The following is a 20,569-nucleotide window of genomic DNA, read 5'->3' on the forward strand; positions in this document are numbered from 1 at the left end:
TTCCTGCTCTGGCCTGTGAAGCATCAGGTGGTAAGTACTGTTGAGTGCAACAGGAATCACTTGTATAAAGACTTCTTTTACAACTAGAATCAGCAGAAAACATGGAGAAGAATATCTGTTCAGTGAATCCACAAATATGGGAAACTTTATCAAGTGTGTAACCAAACAATTTCACAGACTGGGTGCTAATCTTGTGTGTTGTTGTGTTCCTTCTCTTTCCGCATTCAAGCCAACTCCTGCTGTGGCTGCTCCTGCTCCTGCTCCTGCTGTAAGTGTTAAATTCCAAGGACTCACTAAAACTGGCAAGATGAAGGTGAAATGGACCCAAGTGGGTTTGGTGTTCTTCCTCGTTTTGTCACTGGTGATGACAGGATGCTTCCTCTGGCAATACCAGCTGCCAAAACTGCTGCCAGGTAAGACTGAACTGTTGGTAACAGGTGGTGGACCACATTGTGTGAGGTGTTTTCTCTTCAGACGAAAAAGGTCTCGGCAACCAGGATCTTTGCAAATCCTTCTACCTTCGTGGACTTTTTAAGGAGCTGCAGTATCATCTATAAAACTTTTTCAGACCACATGTTTTGATCGGGTTAACGTGAATGTAAAAACTGCAAATGACAGTGAGCGCTGACCTGTTTAAAGCCGGCTGCCTTAAGATTTGACCTTTTTTTTTTGAGACTTGAAAGCAGAAAGATAATTTAAATTCCATAATTTCTTTTTCTGTGGTGATCTAAAAATCTCACTGTCTGCAACCTTGAACTTGGGGCATCCAGTAACTACAGCCTCTTCCTCATTTATACATTCACCTCTGAATCAGAGTCGTTAGCTTGCAGCTAAACTCTGGATGCTCCTTCTTATCTGATCTTATAGCCACAGTAACAATCCACAGCCTCAGTTACTGCAATGTTGATAATCAATAGATTATTTTCTTGTAATTAGGGAGATACACATCTCGTAATTAAGAAGTCAAACGATCTCTGAATTGTTCAGTCTTTATCTTGTAATTATGAGATACAGCATTAGCTTGAGTAAAACATTACTCCACAGTTGTGCTTGCTGGGCAACATGATCTCATCCCTTTGACATATTTTTCTGCGTGGCAGGAGTCCCACTGTTAGTAAAATGACGCCTGGGGCAGCCTCACGTGTGTATCTTGATGTAGAAGGGGTCAGTGGTTTGGCTCAGACAACAGAACTTCTTGGTTATGGCAGGAAAAGATCGTAGCCCAGCTTTGAGCAGGCTGTTCTCATGCACTGTTTTTACGTTTTCCGAAGAAAAGTAATGCAACAAATTTAGTATATCACACGTATCTTGGAAGGCTGCGATCATGTGACGAATGTGCCAACCAAAGTAAAGAAAGAAGCGGTCCCGAGCGGTCGCGTAGCAGACTCTCACGCTCTTTAAACTATGTCCATGGCTCTTAATGTCTGATAATGACGTAAAAGGGTTTACAATGGAGTTGGTGCCCAGACAACATTTGCAGGTGGGGCTCATGTTGGTAGTAAATGGGCTGAAAATGGGCCCTATATGGGATTGTCCACAGGTTCAATAATGGCCCCGTGCCAGTTGCCCACATGGATGAGATTAGGTAGGACCAGTAGGACCTGATCAGTATAAAAACCTAAATATTATCAACCATAGATAAGTCCCAGTGTCCTCAACGAGAACTTTCTAATTAACAGTGTCTTAGCTTGTTACTGTTGCTAAAACTGGTCAAATTTGTTGCCATATCAAAGTACAAATATTATTAATCATAAATAAACAAGTTTCAACCATAAAGTGTGATCAGGTTGGCTGTGGACTGATTTGGCAGAGATAGCTGCCATCTTGTTTTTACGCGGATCAGTGTATTGTGCTCTTACTACCACTCGATGGCACAAAAAGTGTCCACGAACTAGGACAACAGGTCTTAGTTAAGAAGAATGAAGTATAAGGTCCAGCAAACTCAAAATGCGATGTCCCCTTATGAGGACACAGGGTCTCAGGAGGATATAGGGCCCATTTGTCAGGGCATTTACTACCCAAACGGGCCCCACATAGAAATGTTGGCTTGATGGAAAGCCCACTGCATCTGGTGCAAATGCTAAACGGTGCCCCCAGCATCACAATAAAGTTACGAGTTCACAGGATCTGTCATTTCCACGCTTCCCATTAATCGTCTGTGTGTGCAGCCATGCAATGCATTCTGGTCGTGTTGCATTTCAAGAGACAGTTAAATCAAAGCTAGTTTATACAAATCAGGGGGGTCCAGCACGACTCACCACCAATGGAAACTCCTGAAAATCTTTACCTCACAACTAAACAACTAAACATTGTCGATTTAAAATTAAGAGTCAGTAACTGCATGGCTTATTTCTCGCCTCAATTATTTTCAGAAACAATTTTCACAATATAAGAGAAAGTTGCCAAATGAGCTGCTTTGTTGATCTGATTTGACATCTGGGAGCAGAAAGCCCACATGCCTGGTGGTATGCCCATCAAGCATCCTATGCTGGGAAGCGCCGTGACCCTTTGTGTCTGAAAATGCCCCATATGTCCACATACTGTAATGACGCTGGTGCGGTGGTGAGGCAGTGTATTTTGAAACTCTGTGAGTGAGCCCAGTCTGTGCTGTGAGTGTGCATAATTAGGAGCATCATAACATGTTCAAGATCTCAAAAGGCAGTGTCAATTAGAGCAGTAATTTGATCATTTTCAATTTCTAGGACAGTACAGGCTGTATTTAAAAAAGAAATAAGAGCACAAACGTTTGAAACTGACGTGTGAAATTAATTACAGTGAAATGTTTTGATTGTAATTCCTTCAAACTAAATGTCAAACAAAGCGGCAGAATATGTCACCCTTCCAACTGCAGTGAGCGTGCTTTAAATAATAAATTTGGTTGAAATATGTTGACAGTTAATTAAAGCGTCTCATCAGGCTCTTTAGTTTCATTTGTTCAGAGCCAAAATGCCTTATTCTGCTAAAGACAGTCCCTGCTGATAACCTCTATGTGATGTATATGAGTAAACGTCAGAGTCAGAGTAGACGTCAAGTGATATTATAAATGGGAAAAACAGCTCCACAGGCTCCGATTCATATAATGTGCACAAAATACATCTTTTTATATTTCAACAACCTTATTTTTCATATATAGCGGTCCTTCAGAATGAAAAGGCTAATGGTGGTCTGAAGCTACAGTGAAACATACTGAAATATCATATTGTTCATACAGAGTTCACAGTGGGACCAGGCAATGTCTCTATTGATCAGCTGGCTGTATATCATATATCCTGTCAAATTCTATCCCGTCAGATCAACGGGGTTCATCAGGAAGCGCAGAGAATTAATAAAGCCCAGAGCTAGCCAATTATACCGCATCACACTGGCCTTTGTGCCACTGATACATTATTCTATCAAATATCAAGTGGGAATTACAACTGCCTGTCACCCTGTGCTTCCTTTTCTCTCTTTTCCTCTCTGTCTTTTTTCTCATTTCCCACCCACCGCCCAGATGATGAGATGGGTCGGAATGCCAAATCAGAGATGATGTGTCCTCGCTTCCCCGAACCTCTGCCGCTGGAGCATCCTATCCCCAGTCTGAAAGAGGCCCTGGAGAAGGTGAGAGGAGCGGTCCATCACACGCTGATTTAAAACTGAGGTTGTATTTCTGTCATGCCTGCTCAAGTCCGAGGAAATTTACAGGCCGGCCGCGGTAATCCTTCACACCAAATGCTGTCGCTGTTGACAGAAGGAGATTACAGATAGAGTGGATAAAAAACTGAGGGTCTGTCTGAGCAGGAAGCAGCAGTGTTGATGACCAGTTGAAATGCAATGAAATATATGCACCTCAGCACCCAACAGAGATTGTGAAAATAAATAGTCATGGTTGCTCATTAGTAATGAGGAGAAATGCGAAGGAAAGGATGAACATCAGCACCAGTATCTGACTCATTAATTTGAAGTTGAGCAGAAGTTTGCCAGTTAAAGTTCAGTTTACAGTTGCACTGTGTAGAAGCGAAAATCGGTGCCTGGAAGTGGGCCAGATGGCACCCGACCTCCTCTCCTACTTCTCCTGCAGATCATCCTCTGATGTTGATTTAGTACCTTAGGTTCAGTTGGTAAACACTCAGAGAAACACTGGAGTCGAGTAGAATCAGGTGCAATCGAGTTTAATGTGTTCACAATCAACAACACATACAACTCATTGAGTCAGGCTCCGGAGCACGATTGAAGACTGGCTTTCAGTGCACTCTCTGAATCTCCACCTCTTTTTGTTAATCCTTCCCACTCAGACCCAAATCTATTGGTGGCGAGCTTTTTTCCTTTGTCCAGTCCTAAACAGGCCTGTTTCTAATGGTGTAATCACTTCCACTTTAGGCCTGGAATTTCCCAAATTTTCCACCCTTAGGTTTAGGCCTGCTTTCACTTTATTTTTTAAAAACATATAAACTTTAGGGACTTTCTTTATACAGTCCCTTGTACTCTCATACAATATGAACCTTTAAGTGTGCATCAGGTTATACAAACGTTTGAGTGTGTGTGTGTTATTGTTAACCAGAACATGGTATGTTATGTGTGTGTTCTTCAGTATGTGAGTACAATGTGAATACATAACATTGCATTATGAGTACATTGACATGTGTAACAGTGCTTTATCATTTATAGATGCACAGCAAACAGTTTCATAGGAGTTTATACATAAACATGGTTATATGACCTCTGTCTTTTAATCAACTTATGTAACATAACACTTTTACCTGATCAGAGATTAATTTTTACACTACAACTGAAAAAAGCTTCTTTCATCTCCGCCACCAAACACCTAAAGCCAAATTGGGCATGAAAATCAGTTTGTTATTCATTACATTCAATTAGTTTTGAAGAATGATTTGTTTTATCAGCAGATTTCACTTCACCAAACAAAATGCGATTATTTCTCCTCGTACTTTGTTCCTGCTCTGTCTCCTACAGGTGGACGCTTTGCTTCGGCAGAGTGTTAACCCTATCAGCCTTCCCTCTTTGTCGGCCATCGTGATCTTAAATGACACTGTTTTGTGGACTGGCAACTTTGGAAAAAGGAATGGCAGTGACCCTCTCTCAGGACCCCCCAATGAGTACACCATATACAGGTGAGTACTGCACAGAAACCTACAGCACAAATATAACAGGTGTCCCTGTTCAACCCACTTGGCAGAAAAAATGTTGGCGTTGTATGTTTCTGCAAACCATGACTACATTTACACATTATTGTGTGGTAAATATGTTGAATCTTAATGTTATGCTGTGGTTAACCTATATAGGCACAAAAGCCACATGGTTATGGCAAGGAAATGATCATGTTGTGGCTTGAAATACCCAGTTTGGGGGCATAATCCCTGCAAAACAATCGTTTTTCATGCCACTACTCTGACAGGAATTGCAGGAATGTGTTGGTAAAAAAACAACACTGTTTGTGGCACAATTTCCGTTGGAAAAACAGCAACTAGTTGCTACAAAAAAAAAAATCACATTTGGTGCCTAAAAAAACTGCTGCAAACACCGCTACAGGTAGCTACAAAACACTCTCATTTGGTGCCTCAAAAGCCACTAGAAAATCAGCAAGGGGTCACTTCAAAACACCCACATTAGGTGGCTAGAGGCTGCTGGAAAAACAGCTACAGGTTGCTACAAAACACCTGAGTTTGGTGTCTAAAGGGCTGCTGGAAAAACAGCTACAGGTTGCTACTAAACACCCACATTCAATGCCTTAAAAGCCGCTGTAAAAACAGCAAAACGTTGCTACAAAACACCCACGTTTGGAGCCCAAAAAACTGCTGCAAACACAGCTACAGGTAGCTACAAAGCACTCACATTTGGTGCCTCAAAAGCCATCAGAAAATCAGCAAGGGGTCGCTTCAAAACGCCCACATTAGGTGGCTAGAGGCTGCTGGAAAAACAGCTACAGGTTGCTACAAAACACCGGAGTTTGGTGCCTAAAGCGCTGCTGGAAAAACAGCAACAGGTCGCTACTAAATACTCACATTAGGTGGCTAAGAGCTGTTGGAAAAACAGCTACAGGCTGCTACAAAACACCCACATTTGGAGCCTAATAAACTGATGGAAAAGCAGCAACCGGTCACTGGAAAAACAGTGACTGGTAGCTACAAAACACCCATATTTGGTGTCTAAGAAGCCGCTGGCAAAACAGAATAACTCATGTTTGGAGCCTAACAAGCAGATCGAAAAGCAGCAATGGGTCGCTACAAAACACCCATGTTTGGTGGCTAAAAAACTGCTGGAAAAACACCAAGTGGTTGCTACAGAGCACCGACAGTTGATGCCTTATAAGCAGTTGGAAACTCAGCAATGACTTGTTAAAAACATCTTTATAAAACACTACAATCAGAGTAACAAAATAATTTACAAAACAAACAAGACTGAATAAAAAACAATAATAAAATCATGGGTGATATAAACAAACAGGACAGATAAGAACACAGAACTAAAAGGAAATAGGTGACATTAATTCAGTGCTTTAGGAAAGACTAGAGTTTTAGGACATGATTTAAAAGATTTTACTGATTCTACTGGAGGAATAGAAAGTTTCTTCATATGTTATTTAGCAGTTGAAGTTTTATTTAAATGGAGCACCAACCGACTCAAACATTCATTCATTCATTCATCCTCTTGAGGGTCGCGGGGGGGCTGGCGCCTATCCCAGCTACATGGGGTGAGAGGCAGGGTACACCCTGGACAGGTCACCAGACTATCGCAGGGCTGACACATAGAGACAGACAACCATTCACACTCACATTCACACCGATGGACAATTTAGAGTTATCAATTAACCTAGTCCCCAATCTGCATGTCTTTGGACTGTGGGAGGAAGCCGGAGTGCCCGGAGAGAACCCACAAACTCCGCACAGAAGGGCTCCCATGCCCGGGATCGAACCCGCAACCCTCTTGCTGTGAGGCGAGAGTGCTAACCACCACACCACCGCCCCCGACTCAAACAACTCTCTCATAATGTGTTTCTATTTCAATGTAGGTTAACCCACATTACAACGGTATCAACTTAAAAGCAGTTTAAGCCTTCTCCATGCTGCTAGGATTAAAATTCTGGGGTAGAAATAATTATTTTTGAAGTGTTGAATGTAAACTAAACTCCTAAATTTCTGGTTATCTCTGTTTATTGTCACTGACCTTGTTTTTTTTTTTTTACTGATTCTGTAGCTGCAGTCTGAAACATTAAACACATTACTTCCTGTGCTGCAGAGGAGGCAGTGTGTTTTCATTATCAAATGAGCTCTATTACATCACTTTAATTAATTGTAATGGGCACATAAGCTCTGGATATAAATATTCTTCAGCCGGCACACATCTGTACAGCAGCTCCAGACTGATGTGTAATTGATGTTGCAGCATGATGGTGATCATGTTACCTCTGGGTGTCTCATGGTTACTGTAAAAAGGGTAAAGTAACTGTTGAGGGCGTGTTACAGCGCAGGAGCGACATTAGAAAAAAGCTTAAAGTAAAAAAAAAAGAACTGTTAAAACAATTTATGGTGTATTATTTAGCAGTATGTGTATGTTTAAAGCATTTAGTGTCTGATGAGTTAGGACATTTTGCACAGTGGCTACAGCAGAAACAAATCCTGGAGGTTGATTAGACAGCCAGGCAGTGTTAGGTTGTCAGAATGAACCAGTCCATCCTTTAGATTGTGGAATTGTTTAATGTGATCAAGTGAGGCCCAGAGCTGAAATTATTCAGAGACTGATCACTTTAGAGAGTAAAGTTTTTGGCCCTGCCTGCCAGAGGAGAATACTCAGTAGAGAAAGTGATCCTCAAGGAAGGAACAGCAGGTGTTGTTTTCTTACTTTAAATAGATAGGCTGGAGAGATATATGGTGTGTGGGGAAATCACCAGGCAGGAAAGGCTCTCTCTTTTTATGATTTAGATTGGAACAGTACAGTACTTTCTAAACAGTCCTAAGAATCAACAAAATACGTAATAGTTCAGTGGTTTCAAAATGTTTGTGCCAACAGGCAAGCCAAATCTCAAGGCACACCTGTATTTATATCTGTGCACGTGTTATCACTCTTATCGTGACATAAATGTTTGTTTTTATGTGTGGTTATCACAAAATCCCATGGCACACCTGGATTTACATCACTGTACACCGTTTGAGAACCACTACAACATTCATATAATATCTAAGGAGTCTACACGAATGAGCGCACCTACTGGTATATTAGGTTTAGGTAAAGGATCATGGTTGGGCCTCATAATCTTTCGTACATAACATAAAGTTAAGTAGGTTAGGTTTAGGAAAGGAAGCATGGTTGGGCATTGTCACATCATGTAGTTAATGTAAAGTTACGTAGACCTACTTGTAAAGTGACGATGTGATGATGTGACAAAGTACCTTCAAATTAGTTCACTTAGTTCCACACGTCATGAATACAGGTCTCCTGCATGGATGTATAAAGAGACCTGGATACAGCACTGAAGGTGAGATCTCATTATCCTATGAAATTCGCTCAGTGGCACATGAAGCCAAAAATGCTCAATTTCCACGGTATGAAAGGATCTTCTGCATTGTGCCGCCCATAGAGCAGGTGTGCTAGAGACAGCCACTGGGCATGGTTGAGCGCATCCAAGCATAGCCTAGTGGCCAACTTCTGCGGGTCAAGCAGCTGACTTTGGGTTAACTGCTCCACTAACTTGAATGGGGATAAAGCTAATTAAACCTGTGGGTTCTAAACATCATCAAACTAAATGGAACAAATCTTGTTATTAAAACGAGTCATTTTGTGGTGTTGTTACGCTTAAAAAAAACAAAAAAACAAAATCCACATATTTACAAAAAGTCTTTTTGGGCCAAATGACATAATGCTACGGACTTCAGAAATTGTAGTACTGCTGTTTGAACACTACAAAAATTAGCTTTAAAGTCCAAGGCACTTCCTGGGGGCTTGGTCTCCTGAGGGAAAGTCCGCTATTTGTTTGACACATCCACCACCCCAACCTACCTCGTTACACGGACTTTTGCTCTTGGTCACGGGATCGCAACCGCATCATTACGTGGGTTACATACAAATTCTGGTGCATAACTTTTCATAGGTATACGTACAAACAGTGCATGAGAACAGCCTGCAAGGTTGGCCTGCATATAACAAGATGGAATTGAAAGTAAAAGTTTTTAACTGTTAGAACAGATTGTTAAGATAAAAGTTTATTAAATACAATAATGAACAAACAACAGAGTTAAGCTTCAACAGATTTTAGAGGATTGGCATTTATCTAAAAGAGAGAAAAATAAAACCTCACATGAGTCTGTAATTACCTCCAAAAACAAAATACCGAAAATAAAAATAAAAACAGATCAGAGTCAGAATAACAGTTCATGCAGTTTAACAGACAAATGCAGTGCAATCAATAGACATAAAAGAAGATAAGCTGCTCACACAAAATCAAAGTGTGCACCACATTTAGGCAATCCACAGACTCATCGACTGTTTTCCTCCCCTCATGACTTAAAGGGGTACTTTAGCAATTTGGTATTGCAAGTCGTTGGCTTTGCGAAAGAAGGATTGGTCCAAATTGATGCAGCAGATGCCTTTTAGTCCCTAAGCTGAGAGCTTACAGTTTCAGTGATGCAACATGATAGCATCTTTCATCTGACGCTCCCCGCCTGATAAAAGCCCACAAATCAAACTCCACTTTTTAAGTTTGTAAAGCTGGCTTCTTGTTAAAAATTAGAAGTCTTCAAACCAAATGCAAGAAAACAATGATGTCATGTTCAGGGGTTTGTTTCTTAGATTTTAGAAAGCTGCTTTTGAGCCACAGCAGACATACAACAATGCTCACATGAGTTGTATTAGGTGTAAAATAGTGGAATGTCCCTTTAAAGATGGCCTGTAATTGTTACTGGTACAATTGAGCAGTCCCAACAAATTAACTTTAAAAGTTCTGTATGTAAACTTTAATATTAATCACAATTTTTTGCCAATGGGTGAGCAGATTGTAACATAACTTGAAATCTGAGACCTTCCCTTACTTTCTTGGTTGCATAAAACAGTCTGTGGACTGGTTTCTATGCCAGGGACTCAAGTCGAATTTACTGGGAAAATCCAAAGGATGTGACTAACACATTCTCACTCCGACCTTGTCACATATCAGTGTTTGGTCATAGACATACAATGTGCAAGGTACCACATGTGAGTTGGTTGTTGACGTTCTGGGACACTGTGTCAAGTTCTGCCTGTTACACACATTGTCTTCTTTCAAAATACACTTATATTTTCACAAGAAATTTACCGTTTACATGCAGTGTCTTTCAAAATAAAAGCACTAAGTCAGTACAGTACCACGAATTGAAGTTTTTTTTTTTCCTTCAACAATAATAACACGTGGTTGGGTTTAGGAAAACAGCTCTCCTGGGCGAAAGTCTGTGTTTGTTGGACCCATCCACCACCCCTCCCACCTGCCCCAGTCATACTTTCGCCACCTTCAGTTTCGTTCTTCCTCCGGCACGTTTCCCCCCTGATGCCACAGGGTGTGACGCCATGAGCATTCCTATGCCTTGCCTTTCTTCAGCTCCTCTGCAGCACTAACAGTGTGCAACAGTAGCTGACAACTAAGAATTGGAGTTCGCTAAAGTGAACAAATGATTGGTGGCCACCAGAATACAGAGTCCACCCACGCCTAATTGTTTCCATACATTTTGCAGCGGCAGCTCGAAGACAGGCCTTTACTTAACGTGTGAGGTTTGTGCTGGCTGAACTCAAGCTGTTACAGCCACTGACTAAATGTCTGTCTCCGTGTTCCTCCGAGTAAAGAAATACCTGAGCAGTGGGGAGTGAAACAGGACAGTGGGGTGCACTACCTAATTCTGGTCTCATTTATAATCTGATAAACGGTAAATTAATCAAATTCAGTGCCCCATATCATATTTTCAGTGGCCCCTGGTGCTGAAAAAATCCTTGAGGAATCACTAGCTATGTTTCCATCCAATCACTCGCATGAGTTTTCTGCAGAACTTAATTCGAACATAACTGTTTCCATCCCCCGTTTTGCGAATCAACATTTTTTCAAATCAACCAAAACCCAGCTAAAGCGAGCGTATTTTAGTTTGTGCGAATCAGGGGATTTTAATTCGAATTTTGGCGTTTCCATCATAATTTTCCGAGGCGATACTTCTAGACGCGCATCTAAACAGGCTGATGGAAACATGGCTACTGACGTGAAATATATTGTGATTTTGTTGTTGTGGCTGGCTAACGTTAGCTTGCTTTCTAACATAGACAAATTGCTAGCACATGTAGCAAACTACTGTACTTCGTGGATAATGTCAGTTTATTCATACAGACTCTTAAGGCTGGTTTGCAAATTACTTTATCAGTTAAGAAACAACCAATGCAAGATCAATGCAACACAGCTAAGTGGCCAACAAGCTAACTGTAAGCTAAGCCAAGTTTAGCCAGCTAGCTGTAAAGCTACGCCTATGGATCTGCCATTGGTTGCAAGTAACATTAGCTGATACAGTAATTTGCGAATGGAAAGCTAGTTAGTATTATGGAGTCAATGGTCCAAATTAAATATAGGAACATATAGATTGTAACGTTATTCTTAATATAACTGTAATTTATTTTCCAGTATTCTATCAACATGATGCCGGTTAATCACAGTCAGTCTCCTTAGTCACTGTTGTGGCTGATGCAAGTGCTCACTCGCAGCTACTGCAGTTCACTCTACAGCCTCAGAGAAAGGTGACACTGATAATAAGGATTTAGTATAAGTTACATACTGTATTTGACCAGCCAACTTATAGGCCTATGTGCACATATGCAGTCTTCAGTCAGACATAACTTTTACTAAAGTGTCTCCTGCACTTTGTGCACTGTAGCGCACATTAGAGGTGGCATTTAAAAGCAGATACATATTTCTTGAGTTCTCTAAGATGCTCAGTGTTCTGGCTCATTCACATTCACCGCTGCTCCTGGAAGTGCTGATGCTCAATTTAAGTAATTTTTCCCCACAATTTAACATAAACTCCGCAGCAGGCAATTTCGCTCAGTGGAAGCGGACACTCTCGGTTACTTCAATGAGCTTTTAACGCCAGCACTTGTCTTTGAAATAAAAACTCTGCACTCTGTGAGGATTAAAGTCCTGAGCATTTTTTTGTAATTTGTGTAAGTTGTGTAATTTGAAAACTTTAGGGCTCACAACCACTGCCCAGTGCTGAGAACTAGTATACATTTTAGTTTAGTTTGTAACAGAGAACAGCGGTGTGAGCAACACAAAGCATTGTGGGACTCAAGGACATGGCAGCTAGTCTATATCTTACCCAGCTTGAAGACACGCTGGAATGGTCAAGGTTTGCTGCATTATCAACTGGCAACCTGTAAACATTTGTTAATCAATAACCTGACCCCAAACTGTAAACCCACAAACTGGAGCTTGTAACAGCTGGTGAACCAGGTGAGCGTGGCCTCAAATGCACAACTCTGGAGACAGTTCCAGTAAATAACAGTCTGTACTGGTCAAAAGGTAGGTTTGGTACACAGAGGGACAAACAGTGGAGGCAAACAAGTCCAATAGAGATGAGGCAGAGGCAGAGTCAATCAGCAGGCTAAATTCAAAAACCAAGAAAAGGACACAGGGAAACAAAAGGCTGGACACACACTAAATACTCTGGTGAAGGGAAGGATAACGAGACACAGGTGAGGTCATCAAAAGGGAGGGAAAATACACAGGGACAGGAAGTGAAATGAACTGAAACGAGAGGAGACGTGAGTTTCAAAGTAAAACAGGAAACAACATGAATGAATTAAATACATAACATATCCTGAGAAACTTGAGCTGTGACAGAGCTGAAAGTCATTACTGACAGTTAACCTGCTGTTGGTTATATCCTCCTGGGACCCAGAAGAAAAAAGTTTTGATATCAAGATTTGTTTTATGTAATTTAAGTATTAGACTTGAAAGAAACAATTTGCATCAAAAAAAAAAAAAAATCAAAAATATTATTTATTTATTTTTTATCACATGTCCTCTGTAGAGGACATCGGGACTTAGTCGGGTCTTAAATTTCCAGAGTCAGTCAATGAGTTTCAATTGAGTTACAATGGGACTATGGGGTATTTTATGCTTTATCTCTAAATATATGCGCTACAAAGGAGTTTTACTCCCCTGGAATTATTATGTGGCTGTCTTCAATGCTTAACACTATGATAGATAGCTGTAGCAAGGTAGAGTGTATTCTTAATAGCTATACCAATGGGCCTGACGTCGCAGTCAGGGTGCAGGATTGGTACCCTGTACCACTGGGTTTAAGTACCTAGTGGTTCAACTGCACTCACCCCTCACTATCTATGATGTGATGAGGTGTAATGCTTGCTATGTAGTCATTTAACACTCGCCCTGGCAATAAGAAGTGATGGGGAGCCCCACAGTTTGACCCATGACCCCTATGTGACAGACCCCAAAGACCAATCAATGCACCAATTAATGAATCATAGAAACTGGTTAAAAGACAGGGGGTACTAAGTCCTGATGTCCTCTACAGAGGACATTGAATAAAAGGTGTATTTTGAAAAGGTTAAAATTATTCTGGATTTCTGAAATCTCTCTAAATTAAACTTAAGACCCTTATATTCAGGAAACTAATTAAATATTAACAAAATAATCATAACTTTTGCCAGAAAATGATCAATTACCACTTTGGCAGCAAAAAACGAGAAAAACGTACTGGCAGCCATTTTGAAAAGGGTGTGTGTTTGCCCTGTTAACCCCACCCACATAATGTCTACATCATTAGAAAGCCCTGGATGTCCTCTTCAGAACACAATTTGACCCAAATGGATAATGCATAATGAATACTTGAGTTACACTAGTTAGACCAATGTCCTCCACAGAGGACAAAAATGAATTGTCAGGACCCAGTCATTTCAAGTAAATAGGCTATCACAATAATAGACGTGCGTTTTCCGTATAAAAAGTACAAACGTAGGAAGACAGTGAGTCCTCGACCATCTCTGAATATCAACTTCACAGTGAATATGGATCAGACAGGTAGAAATTCAACCATCCACATGGTTCATGTGTGGAAAAACTACAATTTTAACATCTACCTATCCAAAAAAAATGTTTTTCTTTTTCTTTTTCAAGTCCCTGTAAGGGGAGTTTGATTCGGATCATAGTATTTTGCAGCACTGTGAGTAGTTACAAGAAACACAGACAACTGATGAAGGTGTACATTTGAGCTGTCAGCCTTTTTCTATTTAACAGATGAAAATTTCTCAACATTGCTGTTTTTGGTTTTTTTTTGGCTTTTATTCTGCCAGACAAGTCCATAAAAAGTCACAGACAGAACCCCAGAAGGCAAAATACACTTTAAGGGGAACTGATGGAAAGCGAAAATAAAAATAAATCAGAAAGGCGAGACATGAGAGTAAGAGTTTTCTAAAAAACAAAAACAAAACTGTGCCTCACTGTGCCAACATAAAAATACACACTCTGTTCTCTTTCAGAATTGCAAGCCTGTCCAAAATCTTTCCGACACTGATGCTGTACAAACTGTGGGAGGACGGGAAGATCGGCTCCCTGGATGACCCTCTGGAGAAATACGTGGAGAACTTCACCATCAAAAACCCTCTGGGGAAGACGCGGGACTCTGAGCTGAAATACGTGACAGATGGCCTGATATTTCTGGACAGCGGGGAGGTTCAGATCCGCTCGTCCTCTGTCACCCTGCGCAGAATGGCCAGCCAACTCTCAGGTATCTTAGATATGGATTTTTTTATATTTCTGGTGCTGGATACGGAGACGTGTAAACCCACAGGAGCTATTGGAACTCCTATTGGAACTGAAGGCTGTAATAAAAACTACTGAAATAAGAGAAAGGAGAAGAAAGGGTTTCTGGTATATGACAAACGTTTTCTCTGATCAACGTTAAATGTGAACATCCAGGCTGCAGTTTACTCTTATTTCTGATGAATAAAGTTAAAGTTCTTGCTGCAAACACTGTGATGCCACACAGCTGGTTCAATATCAGCGAAGTTTCCCTTTATATTCATTGTCTTGTGTGTCGATCAGCAGTGATGTGGTGGTTCACTTTTACACTGTGATCTGTAGCCTGTAGTTTGGCTTTAACTTCTAACTATCTTTGTCTTTTTAACCTGTTGTTGCTGCTGAGTCAGTTTGATATCCTGGATATATCCTTCAAACACAGACTGTAGACCCCTCTGTCTGCTTCTCTCTGGAATCTATCAGACAAAGAGACAACTTAGTTGCAGGACTTGAAAAACACAAGGTCTTTACTAAAAGGTCAGTGCACAGAAAAAAAAAACAGTCCAACAATACAAACAAAGGTTTACAAAAGGCACGGGGCTTGAGCAGAATACAAAAATGCAAAAATCAGATCACAAACCAAGAGAACACTAGGAAAAGATGGCTAGAGCATGTGCTCAAACAACTGAGAATGAACAAACTGGACTGGACTTAATACACAAGGGAGGAGGGGTAACGAGGAAAAGGTGAAACCAGTCATTGCAGGTAGTCAGGCAGGGAGAGGGAAACACACAGGGGCAGGAAGTAAAGTACCTGAAACGAGAGACAAGGGTGGTCATCAAATTAAAACAGGAAATATTATCAAAAACTGAGAACAAGGAGAGCATGACCTTTAAAGGATAGTGCACCCAAAAATGAAAATTCAGCTATTATCTACTCACCCATATGCCGAGGGAGGCTCAGGTGAAGTTTTAGAGTCCTCACAACACTTCCAGAGATCCAAGGGGAGAGGGGGTAGCAACACAACTCCACCTAATGGTGGGTTACGGCACCCCAGATTCAAACATCCAAAAACACATAACTGAAACCACAAAATATCTCCATACTGCTCGTCTGCAGTGATCCAACTGTCCTGAAGCCCTGACATAAAAGAGTTCTTTGGAAAAACGTCATTTGAACTCTGTTTTTAGCCTCATTGTAGCCTGTAGTTGTAACTGCTTCTCTGTAGACCGCACTCACGTGTGTGCACTTGCGCGAGACCGTGAGACATGGGCACGGCGTTCATGTGTGTTCACGTGCTTTTGCTGGTCTCGTGCGAAGGCTACAGTGAGGCTAAAAACAGCATTCAAATGACGTTTTTCCAAACAACTTTTTATGTCAGGGCTTCAGGACACTTGGATCACTATGGACGAGCAGTATGGAGATATTTTGTGGTTTCAATTATGTGTTTTTGGATGTTTGAATCTGGGTCAGCCTGCATTAGGTGGAGTTGTGTTGCTACCCCCTCTCCCCTTGGATCTCTGGAAGTGTTGTGAGGACTCTAAAACTTCACCTGAGCCTCCCTCGACATATGGGTGAGTAGATAATGGCTGAATTTTCATTTTTGGGTGCACTATCCCTTTAATAAGGACCTCAGGGTATAACAGAATTACAATTTAATTTTTCCAAAAATATGATAATATTTCTGCAGGCAGGTGCTGGACAAAAAAGGTAGCAATGGATAACAAAGAAAGGTCCGCTCTCCTGTAGCTCTCCTAAATGCAATTTATTAGCACATCCAAGTACCGCCCACTTCCAAATCCACTTGTGAATGTGCAAATGAATTGCACTCAAGGGAGCTACAGTGTGCAGACCATTCTCTGTGTCTAATAAAAATATAATCCTAAACATCTGTGAGATTTCCGCTGTCACTGGAAGCAACTGATATGAACAGCTACTTACTGTATGTAGAAGAAAAATAAATCTTTGTATTTGGACATTTAAATGGATTCCTGCAACAGTAAAATAAACATTTAGTGCCTGAGCTGTTCACGAGTCACGTCTATATACTGACACAGTTTCGTTCGTCATGCATAAACCGGCACTTGTTTGTCTCAAGAAGCTTTTCAATTTGTAACACCTCACTCTTTGTAATGAATTAAAATAAAAGATGAGAGAAACGCTCGAGGCCAAATGAATCCTGAATATTAAAATACGCTTCCTCGTCTCGTTTATCTTTGAGGAATCAAGTCCGGACATAATAATCACGCTCACAGAAATGAACTGAATTCATCTTGTACCAGGAAAGTTCTCTCGAAATAACCACCAGACTGAAATAAAATGTGATGAGATATTTCTCTGAGCACCACAGAGAAAAATGTCTTCTGCATACAAATACAATTCCTTTGTTGCATCTGCTGCTTTTATTTACTACTCTAATTTTTTTTTTGTTTAACACTATAAATGTGGGCTGATCCAGGCCTGCCCAGGAGACTTCGGGCCACGAGTCTGCTTTGGAAAGGAAAAACTCAATCTGCAATCAATCTGCTGCAAGATGATGTCCTCGTCGCGGACCCAGGCACCAAGTGAGATTTGTTATGCTGCCTTGAATTCAGTATCTCAATATTTACATTTTTATTGTGCAAACTGGGGAAGTAAATTGTATAGAAATGCAATGCATGAATTTTACAAAGGAGGGCTTTAAAGGGACAGTTCACCCCAAAATCAAACATACATATTTTTCCTATTTCCTGTAGTGCTGTTTACCAGTCTAGATTGTTTTGGCGTGAGTTGCAGAGTGTTGGAGATATCAGCTGTGGAGATGTCTGCCTTCTCTCCAGTATAATGGAACTAGATGGCACTCAGCTTGTGGTGCTCAAAGTGCCAAAAAATACATTTGGAAACTCAACAGCAATGCCTCTTTCCAGAAATCATGACCTGGTTTCATGAATAAACTATTTTCTCTCTACCAAACTACACCCACCAATCGTTGAGTTTTTCAAATGCATTTTTTGGCGATTGCGCAGCACAAGCTGAGTGCCATCTAGTTACATTATACTGGGGAGAAGGCAGACATCTCTGGATTATCTTGAGTGACCAGGTCAAGATATCTGGGAAGAGATATTGCTGTTCAGAAAAGGCACATATATCTCCAACACTCTGCAGCTCACACCAAAACAATCAAGAATGTACAAGAATGTATTTTTGATCTTGGTGTGAACTGTCCTTTTAGGATTATATTGTGAAAGCTAGTTAAAATGTTGGTATTACATGGTACTTCATTAAGTATCTGTCTTTGTAAAAAAAAAATACTGATCTTGATCTTGATCTTGGTCTGTTTAAAGCCATAGTCAGACATTTTGGCATACACGCTTAATCACATTCCTTTCAAGGGTTTGATACTACTCTCATGTCTGCACTGTAAACATATAGCTACAGTCAGCAGCCAGTTAGCTTAGCTTAGCATAAAGTCTGCAGACAAACAAACTGCTAGCCTAGCCCTGGCTCTGTCCAAAGGTTACAAAATCCACCAACCAGTGCCTCAAACGTTCATTTATTAACATACTTTTGCTTATTTAAAATGTAAAGAAGCAAAAGTGTCTGCTCGCTGTAGTTGTTTGAGCATAAATTTCTCACACTCTTTCATTTGCTTCCTTCTAGATGTCACTACAGCAACCTTGCCTTCTCGCTGCTGGCTCATGTGATGGCCGAGCGAGTGGCCGCCGTCGACTACCAGCGGTGGATCACAGACAACATCCTGGACCGGCTGGGGATGGAGGACACCGGCTTTGACATCACCCCGGGGCTCCAGGGCCAGATGGCTGTGGGGGTTTACTCTAACGGAAAGCCCGCACCGCTCTATGACCTGGGCTGGTACCGACCTTCAGGTCAGATGTTCTCCACGGCCGCAGACTTGGCCAAACTCGCCATGGTGCTGCTGGGCGCTTACCACCGCAAGATGCTTGAGCCAGACTCATTGAAGATCATGCTGACCCCGCTCTTCAGGTGCGATAAGGACTACTTTGCCAACCGCACCGGGACGCCGTGGGAGGTGAATGAGCTAATGGGCTACGAGATGCTGCGTAAAGATGGTGATCTGGACGGCTACTCTGCCACCTTCTCCCTGGTGCCCAGGCTAAAGCTCGGCCTGGTGGTGCTAATGGCGGGCAGCCGATCGCAGAACCAGGACCTGGTCACTAAGGCCTACAGCCACATCATACCAGCCATAGAAAAAGCTTTCAGGGAAGCAAGGAAGGTCCTTTCTTCACCGCCAAACCCAGAACCTTACGTCGGCTTTTTCACCTACAGCAACATCACTTTCTACGAGATCAAAGCCGGGGCAGACGGAGTTCTGATCATGCAGCAGTTTGGACCTCAGATTGAAGAGCTCATCCCAGAGAAGTACAGGACAATAAAGCTCAACTTCCTGGTTGAGCGAGTCTTCAGAGTGGTTTTTGAAAAAGAGTACCCTTGTGTTTTGCGAGTCGGCACGGCCTCAGTGTCCCTGGAGGCCCAAGATGGACAATTATTTAACTTCTACACATTCGACAAGCGCGGTTTGTCCCCTGGTTTCGACGCGCCAGGACTGAACACGTACAATGTGGTCAGAATAGCCCGCAGGCCAACCTTCTCAAGCTGAACCGCCGCGATGCTGCAGGCTAAAGCAAAGTGGTGTGTCCTTGGGATATGCGAGGGACTGTAAACAGAAAGGGTGATGTGAATAATAAAAGACCAAGTGGGAGAATTACGGTCAAAGATGAGATTGTGCTCTTGATTTACAGAGAGCTCAAAGAGGCACAGCGATACATACAATGTCCTGCACAGGAAACTAATTACTTTCTCTGCCGAGTGATGTATATGACTGTCCTTCATTATGCCTCCCGACTGTTCACATTATGGTGATACAGTACATGTTTTTCCTGCCTTCTTTGAAACCACTTTTACATTGTCACGGCCTCCTCTGTCCTTGAGTTTGTATGAATATTTACATTGATCTCATTTTCAATTCTCAGACCATGATTGCAGCTCCCCCAAACTAATCGGATCATACATATTCATCCCCCAGTGGTTAGAGGGAACAAAATGTTTCTTTGTGTTACTATGACCTACTGTTTGCTTCTGGCAGGTAGAACCAGGATGTTTTCACGACACATAAATATGCATGATGTTGATTTAATGTCAAGAATCACGCACGGAGATACAAAAATGTTTTAGCTGCCCAATGAGAGGCGATTAAGGACAGAGAGGCTTTTGGTCGCCTGTGTGACCCTTTGCTGTTTAATCCCTAAAAAATGGACTCCAATTTCGTCTCAACCTCTAACACCAATATGAATAATACACTGCTCTGAGTGCTGCATGGAAATGACAGATTCAAGTGTACAAAAATAACTCACAGGAGGCGAAGGCGGATGTTTTACCTTTTATATTATACTGCGTGTCTGAGGATGTGATAGAAACGGAATGGATATTGAAAATGTTGCTTGGTCTTGAAGCACCAGGTGCAACGAGTGCAATTGAGGGAATGTGAAGATATAAATCTACTGAGGCCACTTCATCCATCTGCGGATGGAAATATTGGAACTGGCATTCAACTATGTAATGCAATGTTGTCATGGCCAACGAAGTGAAGCTCATTCTGATGGATGGTACAAGTAGAAAAGCAGTCACGGGCCGTGCAGTATTTTGAACCACACTGAAACAAACCGTACCAGCGTCCATAGTCTGTTGATTCTCTGCTGTTGTTGAGGCGTGTTATTTGTGATGTCAGATGAGGCTAATGCAGCCTTCAGAAAAGTCACAATCACACAATGCAATCATGATGATGAATAAAACTTTGTG

General features: G+C 41.5%; 1 protein-coding gene across 2 annotated transcripts; it reads left to right on the top strand.

Annotated features, from left to right (window-relative positions):
* The first annotated feature begins 307 nt into the window (after positions 1 to 307).
* lactbl1b (lactamase, beta-like 1b) lies at positions 308 to 20,038 on the top strand. 2 transcript variants are annotated; one of them, XM_049590843.1, is made up of 7 exons: positions 308 to 413; positions 3,004 to 3,014; positions 3,499 to 3,597; positions 4,951 to 5,108; positions 14,494 to 14,741; positions 17,211 to 17,316; positions 18,392 to 20,038. In XM_049590843.1, exons 1-7 carry the CDS (start codon positions 308 to 310, stop codon positions 19,368 to 19,370), a joined length of 1,707 nt encoding a protein of 568 aa, XP_049446800.1. In that variant the 3' UTR covers positions 19,371 to 20,038. The 2 variants fall into 2 exon arrangements, with proteins under 2 accessions (XP_049446800.1, XP_049446810.1); XM_049590853.1 differs by lacking the exon at positions 3,004 to 3,014 and having other exon boundaries at positions 365 to 430.
* The last annotated feature ends 531 nt before the right edge of the window (positions 20,039 to 20,569 follow it).

The sequence above is a fragment of the Epinephelus fuscoguttatus genome, linkage group LG1 (genome assembly GCF_011397635.1).
Source record: "Epinephelus fuscoguttatus linkage group LG1, E.fuscoguttatus.final_Chr_v1".
NCBI lineage: Eukaryota > Metazoa > Chordata > Actinopteri > Perciformes > Serranidae > Epinephelus > Epinephelus fuscoguttatus.